The 10,686-nt window shown below is 65.0% G+C and overlaps 1 protein-coding gene across 1 annotated transcript in view; it reads left to right on the forward strand.

Annotated features, from left to right (window-relative positions):
• ITGA2 (integrin subunit alpha 2) overlaps positions 1-9,844 on the forward strand; it is a 73,817-nt gene extending 63,973 nt beyond the window's left edge. Inside the window, exons 27-30 of the mRNA XM_054714328.1 lie at positions 502-615; positions 4,624-4,713; positions 9,198-9,314; positions 9,697-9,844. Of these exons, the coding sequence (XP_054570303.1) occupies positions 502-615; positions 4,624-4,713; positions 9,198-9,314; positions 9,697-9,777 (402 nt within the window). The 3' untranslated portion in view covers positions 9,778-9,844. The remainder of the gene's footprint in view (positions 1-501; positions 616-4,623; positions 4,714-9,197; positions 9,315-9,696) is intronic.
• The last annotated feature ends 842 nt before the right edge of the window (positions 9,845-10,686 follow it).

Genomic DNA, 10,686 nt, shown 5'->3' on the forward strand with positions numbered 1-10,686 from the left:
CTCCTTCCCACCTTCACCCTGGGCCCCGCCCCCCCAGTGGGCACTAGCGGGTGGAGGGTGCATGCCTTCTATGTGGGGCGCAGTGCAGAGCTAGAACTACCGCCAGTTCCCTTCAGCCTTCCCCTCCCATCTGTGGCTGTGACGTCTGTGGCCGTGACGTCTGTGGCTGTGACGTCTGTGGCCGTGACGTCTGTGGCCGTGACGTCTGTGGCTGTGACGTCTGTGGCTGTAGTGTCTGTGGCTGTGACGTCTGTGGCTGTGACGTCTGTGGCTGTGACGTCTGTGGCCGTGACGTCTGTGGCTGTGACGTCTGTGGCTGTAGTGTCTGTGGCTGTGACGTCTGTGGCTGTGACGTCTGTGGCTGTGACGTCTGTGGCTGTGACGTCTGTGGCCGTGACGTCTGTGGCTGTGACGTCTGTGGCTGTGACGTCTGTGGCTGGTGCATGGGGCCGTTCCCCCGGAAGCCCGCACTCACCCTCTCCCCTTTCCCGTGGCGTGAAGAACTGCAGGACCACCCGCTGCGGGAACATCACCTGCTGGCTGCGAGACCCGCAGGTGCGGGCCGAGTACTTCCTGAACGTGTCCACGCGCATCTGGAACGGCACCTTCGCAGCCGTGAGTATCGCGCTCCTGATGGGCCCATCAGCGCCAGGTCGTGAGCCGCCATTGCCAGGGGTCAGGCCGGGCGGTCACAGTGGTGTCGCCCGGGGGCCTGTGCTCCCCCCTCCCAGCGCTCGCCTGTCTGGCCACACCCCCCAGTCGGCACAGGGCCGGTGCCCATTGCTGCCCTGGGGGTGGCCTCTGCTCTGTCACCCTCTGCCTCCTCCTGACTGTCTGGCTCACACCCAATGCGCCCACCCCCAGTGCGCCCACCCCCAGTGCGCCCACACCCAGTGCGCCCACACCCAGTGCGCCCACACCCAGCGCGCCCACACCCAGTGCGCCCACACCCAGTGCGCCCTCACCCAGTGCGCCCACACCCAGCGCGCCCTCACCCAGTGCGCCCACACCCAGTGCGCCCACACCCAGCGCGCCCTCACCCAGCGCGCCCACACCCAGCGCGCCCACACCCAGCGCGCCCTCACCCAGTGCGCCCACACCCAGCGCGCCCACCCCCAGTGCGCCCACACCCAGTGCGCCCACACCCAGTGCGCCCACCCCCAGTGCGCCCACACCCGGCGCGCCCACACCCAGTGCGCCCACACCCAGTGCGCCCACACCCAGTGCGCCCTCACCCAGCGCGCCCACACCCAGCGCGCCCTCACCCAGCGCGCCCTCACCCAGTGCGCCCACACCCAGCGCGCCCACCCCCCAGTGCGCCCACACCCAGCGCGCCCACCCCCAGTGCGCCCACACCCAGTGCGCCCACACCCAGCACGCCCTCACCCAACGCGCCCACACCCAGCGCGCCCACACCCAATACGCCCTCACCCAGCGCGCCCACACCCAATGCGCCCACACCCAGTGCGCCCACACCCAGTGCGCCCACACCCAGTGCGCCCACACCCGGCGCGCCCACACCCAATACGCCCTCACCCAGCGCGCCCACACCCAATGCGCCCACACCCAGTGCGCCCTCACCCAGTGCGCCCACACCCAGTGCGCCCACACCCGGCGCGCCCACACCCAGTGCGCCCACCCCCAGCGCGCCCACACCCAGTGCGCCCACACCCGGCGCGCCCACACCCAATACGCCCACACCCAGCGCGCCCTCACCCAGTGCGCCCACACCCAGTGCGCCCACACCCAGCGCGCCCACACCCAGCGCGCCCTCACCCAGTGCGCCCACACCCAGCGCGCCCACACCCAGCGCGCCCACACCCAGCGCGCCCACACCCAGCGCGCCCACACCCAACGCGCCCACACCCAGCGCGCCCACACCCAGCGCGCCCACACCCAGCGCGCCCACACCCAGTGCGCCCACACCCAGCGCGCCCACACCCAATGAGCCCACACCCAGCGCGCCCACACCCAGTGCGCCCTCACCCAGTGCGCCCACCCCCAGCGCGCCCACACCCAGTGCGCCCACACCCGGCGCGCCCACACCCAACGCGCCCTCACCCAGCACGCCCTCACCCAGCGCGCCCACACCCAGTGCGCCCACACCCAGTGCGCCCACACCCAGTGCGCCCACACCCAGTGCGCCCACACCCAGCGCGCCCACACCCAGTGCGCCCACACCCAACACGCCCACACCCAACACGCCCACACCCAGTGCGCCCTCACCCAGTGCGCCCACACCCAGTGCGCCCACACCCAGTGCGCCCACACCCAACGCGCCCACACCCAACACGCCCACACCCAGCGCGCCCACACCCAACGCGCCCACACCCAGTGCGCCCACACCCAGTGCGCCCACACCCAGTGCGCCCACACCCAGTGCGCCCACACCCAACACGCCCACACCCAGTGCGCCCACACCCAGTGCGCCCACACCCAACACGCCCACACCCAACACGCCCACACCCAGCGCGCCCACACCCAGTGCGCCCACACCCAACACGCCCACACCCAACACGCCCACACCCAGCGCGCCCACACCCAGCGCGCCCACACCCAGTGCGCCCACACCCAACACGCCCACACCCAGTGCGCCCACACCCAGTGCGCCCTCACCCAGTGCGCCCTCACCCAGTGCGCCCTCACCCAGTGCGCCCACACCCAGTGCGCCCACACCCAGCGCGCCCACACCCAGCGCGCCCACACCCAACGAGCCCACACCCAGTGTGCCCACACCCAAATGCCCGTGCCTCATCCCCTCCTGGAACTCCCCGCTGACCACTGATCTCACACCTGCCAGCAGGTGGATCTAACAGGGTTCCTCTGCCTGGAGCCGGTACCCACTCCACCTCCGGTTCCCCCCTTTCTCTGGTGAGAGCCCAGTGCACACACCACTTTTTATTTTTTAAATATATTTTTACTGATTTCAGAGAGGAAGGGAGAGGGAGAGGGAGAGATAGAAGCATCCATGATGAGAGAGTATCATCTATCGGCTGCCTCCTGCACGCCCCCTACTCGGGATCAAGCCCATAACACAGGCCTGTGCCCTGGCCAGGAATCAAACCAGGACCTCCTGGTTCATAGACCAACGCTCAGTCTCTGAGCCACGCCAGCCGGGCTTCCCCAGGAAGGCATGTTTCAGAGACCAGGGTCAGGGTTAGTTTCGGATGCAGTATCCACGTTGAGAGAGTGAGGAAGGAGGCCACGGACAGGAGACTCACTGCTCCCCTTCTGGGTCCCAGACACAGCCCAGCGAATGCCCTCATGGGGTCCCTCAATCCCTGTGCCCCAGGCCCCCCAAAACCGAGTCCTGGCAGCCTGGGGTTGTGGGCAGCTCTCAGATCCGGGCATTGTGTTCTAGTTCAAAGTGAGCATCGGGCCCAGCGCTCGCATCACAGAGAACAGACTCTGCACATCACTGATGTGTCCGTGGAAATGGGTTTATTTTTATGGCAGATCCAGGAAGGCACGTGAAGTTATTCCATGTAGGTTCCTAGGAACACCAGCATACACTACACGTGCCTTCCGTGGGCCTGCCCCAAATCCAGTGTTTTTTATAGAAACGCCTACGTTAGCAAACCTGAAATGATTAGTCTTGTGACACAGCGTGAGGAAAGGATCGGGGCATCCGCTGTGGACACGTATGGTCGAGCTCGAGTGCACGCTAAGCAGTGTTCTTTTACCGTGTACCCCAAAAGAAACATTCTCTTCCCTTTCCAACCTGCTCTCCCATTCCATTTAGCACTTAGGCCCGTGGTCGGCAAACTGCGGCTCGCGAGCCACATGTGGCTCTTTGGCCCCTTGAGTGTGGCTCTTCCACAAAATACCCCGGCCTGGGCGAGTCTATTTTGAAGAAGTGGCGTTAGAAGAAGTTTAAGTTTAAAAAATTTGGCTCTCCAAAGAAATTTCAATCGTTGTCCTGTTGATATTTGGCTCTGTGGACTGATGAGTTTGCCGACCACTGACTTAGGCAAATAAATAACAAGTATCAAGTTTGCTTCTTTATCTTTCTGTTACAGTCTGCGTTCGGTGTTATTTGGTGTTGGTTTCAGGCATACTGCACGGTGGTTAGACAATCATATACTTTACAACCTGTGCCCACCTGGCCCCGAACATAGTTATCACAGTATCACTGACTAGTCTCCACGCTGTGCGTTCCACCCTGGGACTGTTCTACAACTACCATCCGCTTCTCAGTCCCTTCACCTTCTCACCCAACCCCTCCACCCCCTCTCCTCTGGAAACCTATGTACCTGGGTATCTAAAAATGGGAGTTTACAATTTTCCCTCAGGCCGCAAACTTAAGTTTTTTGAAATCTGCACTGTGGCCTTTCCTGATGACAAACGTCACTTCTGAACCTTGCTTTGCAACCTTGTTTTGCGGAGAGTCACCTGGAGAGATGCTGGATTGCTGCCGCAGGGCCGCCACCCCCACGTGGGAGTTCCGGGCACGTGCCATGTGGGGCCAGTCGCGTGTCCCCGGTTCGGGACACCGTGTTTCTGGGGTCTTCAGACTGTCCTGTGCTCTGTTGCTTTCCACACGGAAGCTGATGAATGACCACGCGCCGCGTTCCATGCATGTCCTCCTGCCGGGATGCAAATCTCCCTCTTCTCACCTCACAGGCGACCTTCCAGACGGTGCAGCTCACGGCCTCCGCGGAGATCGACACCTACAACCCGCAGGTCTACGTGATCCAGGAGAACACGGTCACGGTGAGCATCCCCCGGCCCCGGGCCCGGGGTGGGGCAGGCGTCCCCTCGGAGCCCGGAGAGCAGGGGCGGGAGGAGCTCACTGGACTCCGAAAACCCGGTGTCTCGTACGGTGAGCTTTCCCGGGTGTTGGCAAAGCGGGGTCAGAGGCCGTGACCCCACGAGGGGTGCAGCCCAGGGCGCCCCCTGCTCAGCCATCTCGGGGCCAGGCCAGCGCCCAGCTCCTTCCTCCTCATGCTGGCCCGGGCAGTGAGGGTCAGCCGGACACCCCGCCAGGCTCTCTGGCTCAGCCACTTGAGCATTTTGAAGAGAAGGGCCGCGTGCGCAGGAAGCAGGCGTGTATCCGAGGGCTGCCCCTCTCTATGGTGTCCCTCATGGCCGGACACCGCCCCTCTGTGCACGTCCGTTCCTCAGGCCGCACGGCTCAGACACTCAGACGCGCCCGTGGGAGGAAAGGGTTCCGCAGGGCAGCTGCTTTGGGAGAAGCCCAGGTCGCTGGCGGAGCGGCAGGCGCTTCCCTGGCGCAGCTCTGGGAGAAGGTGCCCACTCACTGCGCACACCCCAGGCCCACCACCTGCGGGGAGGTGGGGCGGGGGGTGGGGAGCCCTGGGCTTCCTCCTCCCAAAGCTCTTGTTGGAAATCAGAAGGCGGTTCAAGACTCTCCCCCACGGCCGGCGTGGCCTCAGACTCACTGCACCTGTGCCCGGGCGGCAGCGCTGCGGCCGTGACCTCTGGGCCTCTCACTGCGCAGAGGAGAGCCCGCGGCCCTCGCTTGTCCCGGGAAAGTGTGTCCACAGACAGGACGCTGGCCTATCTGTGCACCCTCCCCCAGCGACTGTGCCCTCCCCCAGGGACCACGCCCTCCCCCAGGGACCGTGCCCTCCCCCAGGGACCGTGCCCTCCCCCAGGAACCACGCCCTCCCCCAGGGACCACGCCCTCCCCCAGGGACCGTGCCCTCCCCCAGGGACCACGCCCTCCCCCAGGGACCGTGCCCTCCCCCAGGGACCACGCCCTCCCCCAGGGACCACGCCCTCCCCCAGCGACTGTGCCCTCAGCCAGGAACCACGCCCTCCCCCAGGGACCACGCCCTCCCCCAGGGACCATGCCCTCCCCCAGGGATGGTGCCATCCCCCAGCGACCGTGCCCTCCCCAGGGACCGTGCCCTCCCCCAGGGACCGTGCCCTCCCCCAGGAACCACGCCCTCCCCCAGCGACCATGCCCTCCCCCAGGGACCACGCCCTCCCCCAGCGACCATGCCCTCCCCCAGGGACCACGCCCTCCCCCAGGAACCACGCCCTCCCCCAGGAACCACGCCCTCCCCCAGGGACCACGCCCTCCCCCAGGGACCACGCCCTCCCCCAGGGACCACGCCCTCCCCCAGGGACCGTGCCCTCCCCCAGGAACCACGCCCTCCCCCAGGAACCACGCCCTCCCCCAGGGACCACGCCCTCCCCCAGGGACCACTCCCTCCCCCAGGGACCGTGCCCTCCCCCAGCGACGGTGTCCTCCCCCAGGGACCACTCCCTCCCCCAGGGACCACTCCCTCCCCCAGCGATCGTGCCCTCCCCCAGGGACCACGCCCTCCCCCAGGGACCACGCCCTCCCCCAGGGACTGTGCCCTCCCCCAGGGACCGTGTCCTCCCCCAGGGACCGTGCCCTCCCCCAGCGACCGTGTCCTCCCCCAGGGACCGTGTCCTCCCCCAGGGACCGTGCCCTCCCCCAGGGACCGTGCCCTCCCCCTGGGACTGTGCCCTCCCCCAGGGACTGTGCCCTCCCCCAGGGACCGTGCCCTCCCCCAGGGACTGTGCCCTCCCCCAGGGACTGTGCCCTCCCCCAGGGACCACTCCCTCCCCCAGGGACCACTCCCTCCCCCAGGGACCGTGCCCTCCCCCAGGGACCGTGCCCTTCCCCAGGGACCACTCCCTCCCCCAGGGACCGTGCCCTCCCCCAGGGACCGTGCCCTCCCCCAGGAACCACGCCCTCCCCCAGGGACCACGCCCTCCCCAGGGACCACGCCCTCCCCAGGGACCGTGCCCTCCCCCAGGGACCGTGCCCTCCCCCAGGGACCGTGCCCTCTCCCAGGGACCGTGCCCTCCCCCAGCGACCGTGTCCTCCCCCAGGGACCGTGCCCTCCCCCAGGGACCGTGCCCTCCCCCAGGGACCGTGCCCTCCCCCAGGGACCACTCCCTCCCCCAGCAACTGTGCCCTCCCCCAGCGACTGTGCCCTCCCCCAGGGACCATGTCCTCCCCCAGCGACTGTGCCCTCCCCCAGGGACCGTGCCCTCCCCCAGGGACTGTGCCCTCCCCCAGGGACCGTGCCCTCCCCCAGCGACTGTGCCCTCCCCCAGGGACCGTGCCCTCCCCCAGGGACTGTTCCCTCCCCCAGGGACTGTGCCCTCCCCCAGGGACTGTTCCCTCCCCCAGGGACTGTGCCCTCCCCCAGGGACCGTGCCCTCCCCCAGCGACTGTGCCCTCCTGCGAGGCAGGGCGTGGGAAATCCAAAGTAGAACCCAGGAAAGTCCTCTCAGCCTCACAGTCCTGGGGCCTAGGCTGGGACCTAGGTTGGGGCAGTGCGGGGGGTGGGGAGGGGGGAAGATGTGGAGGGCATTGGAGGTGGTTTTTAAAGTTCATTTTAGAAACATGGAGTGTTCAGCCAGTGCCTGGCCCTTTGCAGAAGTTTTGGTTGTGTGTGTGTGTGTGTGTGTGTGTGTGTGTGTGTGTGTGTGAGTGTGTGAGTGTGTGTGTATGTGAGTGTGTGTGTGTGAGTGTGTGTGTGAGTGTGTGTGTGTGTGTGAGAGTGTGTGTGAATGTGTGTGAGTGTGTGAGTGTGTGTGTGTGTGTGTGTGTGAGTGTGTGTGAGTGTGTGTGAGAGTGTGTGTGTGTGAGTGTGTGTGTATGTGAGTGTGTGAGTGTGTGTGAGTGTGTGAGTGTGTGTGAGTGTGTGAGTGTGTGTGTGAGTGTGTGTGTGTGTGAGTGTGTGTGTGAGTGTGTGAGTGTGTGTGTGTGTGTGTGTGTGTGAGTGTGTGTGTGAGTGTGTGTGAGTGTGTGAGTGTGTGTGTGAGTGTGTGAGTGTGAGTGAGAGTGTGTGTGTGTGTGTGTGTGTGTGAGTGTGTGTGTGAGTGTGTGTGTGTGTGTGTGTGTGTTTATAAAGCCGTATGAAATGAATGCATTAATTGAAATTGAAATGAACAGCTTCAGGGATCCCTTTAGGAGACTTTTCCCCTTGCTTTGCTCTGAGCAATACCGATAAGAACAGAGGCCAGCTATCCCTCTATCGTGTCTATGGAAATAGTTTTTGAATCCGAATAAAAATAAGGTAATTTTTTTGCATAACATTTGGAATCCAAATAATGAATGGACGTCCCCCTGTAGGTAAGTAGGGGACCTGGAATGTATGTGAGTTCCGGGCCCATGTGACAGTCGGACCCTGATCCCTGTCGCTCCGTGGGCCCCGGATTGGAGGCTCGGGCCCCGAGGGAGCCGAGACGCCGCCTGGCGTGGACTGGATGGGCGCACAGTCCCCGCAGCCCTGCACGTCCAGAGCCTGTGCTAGCGCTGAAGGTGCAAATGGAAGGAAATGGTCGCCCAGAGGTCAGACCCCAGGTGACCCCGCTCGCTCGCGAGTTCCGGCTGAAGAGCAGCTGTGCCCCAGGCTCACACGCAGCCGGAGCTGAACGGGCCTCGTCCCTCGGCTCTGGGAGAACATGCTCGTGGCGGACACGGTCGTGACGACGTCTTACTGTTAACACCGAGGTCACAGAGGAGGTGGACGCACTGACCCCAGGGGGCCCTGGCGGTGGCTCTATTGCTCGAAGCATCGTCCCATACACCTAGAGGTTGCGGGTTCGATTCCCAGTCAGGGCACATATTTTGGCTGCGGGTTCCATCCCAGGTTGGGGCATGTCCAGGAGGCAACCGATCGATGCTTCTCTCTCGGGGGAAAAAAAAAAATCAATTAAAAAAGAGAGAACCATTGTTAGCCTCCAGGACGATTTTATTGCTGAGGGACGACCCGAGCCTGAGGTAGGGGTCTGCTTTAACCACCGCATCAGGTGCCCCGGCGGGAGCGCCGTGGCCGGCAGCTCAGGAGCCCGCTTCCCAGCGTCTCTGCTGTTTAATCGCAAGCGGTTGGGGCTGCGGGCCTGGCCTTTGACGCCCCTCCCGGGCAGCTCCGCACGCGTCCGCCGGGCGAGGACACAGAGCAGGACACTGACCGGCCGTGTCCGGGTGACCAGGCGGCTGGGGTGCCAGCGGTGACCGCTAGGTGCCGACGCGGCTGCGGGGAGGGAACTGGCACCGGGTCCCTTGTGGACGTGGCGGGAGCGTCTCCTCTGGAGATGGCACCGCCCGGCGTGTCCTGGAGGCCGCGGCCCTGGGCCAGCCGGCCCGCCCTGGACGCCACGCGTGGGTTAGAGAGCGTGGCTGACAGACCGTCCTCTGGTGGCTGCTCAGGGGGGGTCACGCCCTCGTGTGTTCCCGTTGGCAGATTCCCGTCACCATCACGAAGCCGCACGAGAAAGCTGAAGTGCCCACCGGCGTGATCGTGGGGAGCGTCATCGCCGGCGCCCTCCTGCTCCTGGCGCTGGTGGCGGTGCTCTGGAAGGTAAGCCTCGCGGCCCCTTCGCGAACGTCCCGGTCCCACATCCGCCTTCCGACCCGGCGGCCCCTCCCCCCTCCCCGAGAAAGGGCCTGCGAGGCCGTTGCAAAGTCGGGTTCTGGCAAACAGCCCAAGGACCTTATCCCCTGGCCTTGTCCCTAGCCTGCCCTCCCCACCTCCCCTCATCCGACCCCGCGTGTCCTGGTCGGCTGCGAACAAACGGAGCCCAGCGTCCTGGGCCCCAGCGACCCCCGACGGGCCGATACCCGTCAGTCCCAGTCCACACACCCCTCCCCGCGCCCGTGGCTCCCAGACGCGGTTCCCAGGGGGTCCGAGGCCCCACGCAAACCAAGCCATCGACGTAACGTTTCACACCGTCACCCCACAGCTCGGCTTCTTCAAGAGGAAATACGAGAAAATGATCAAGAATCCAGACGAGGCTGACGAGACCATGGAGCTCAACAGCTGAGCCCGGCCGGACCCGTGGGCCGGGCCGCCTCCCGCCGGCGGCTGCCGTGGCCGAGGATGTGGTTTTAGATCCCGTGTTTACAGTGTCTTAGGTGCACTAGTCTGATATTTTATTTCAAGAAAACTGCAGGGCAGTTTGGAAAAATGAAATGGGGACGGGGGGGGGGGTGTAAAGGTTTATGGAAAAGACGGATTTGATACGGACAGTGTCTACGCTGGCTGGTCCCAGCGCACGCTGTGACGTGTGCCGTGTCAGAGGGGACCTGCTCACAGACATGGCGTGTCTTCAACAAAACAGCCTTCCTTGGGTGTCTTATGGGAGGGGATCCGATTGTGTGAAATGATGGTATTTGAAAGAAGTGACGCGTTTGGTGAAGACATAGGACGAGCTTGGGTGTTGACTCGGGAAAAACAGCGGGTCTTCCCCTCTCGTCAGAAGTTGCCAGTTCTCTGTGAGAATCGAGTTTACAGACGAGGGGCCCCCGGCTGCTGTCCCGGCAGCCCCCTCGCCCTCTCCTGCGCTGACCCGACGGAGACCCGCCGAGTGGCTGGTGCGCCTCCTGCCAGCCGTTCCGTCCTGTGGGTGAGCGCGTTTAGAGGCCGAAGCACAGACACTGCGGCCGCACTGCTGGGGCGACCTGCCTGCCGGGCCGCCGCGTCGGGGACGGGGAGTTCCCGCTCCCTTAGGGCCACAGCGGGCCGCCTGGCTGCTGGCAGGGACCTTGTGACTTTTTAAAGATGAGCCACGTCCTGGGCACCTTCCCGCCACCACACGGAGCCCTGTCCAGCCCCAGGGAGCCGAGCCCCCCTTCTGGAGCCCCGGAGCCTCGTCCCCGCGTGGCCGCAGTCACCCGCTGTGATGGAAAGAATCATGGATCGGCCGCCTTCTGCACGCCCCCTACAGGGGATC

Source organism: Eptesicus fuscus, chromosome 4 (genome assembly GCF_027574615.1).
Source record: "Eptesicus fuscus isolate TK198812 chromosome 4, DD_ASM_mEF_20220401, whole genome shotgun sequence".
Lineage (NCBI taxonomy): Eukaryota > Metazoa > Chordata > Mammalia > Chiroptera > Vespertilionidae > Eptesicus > Eptesicus fuscus.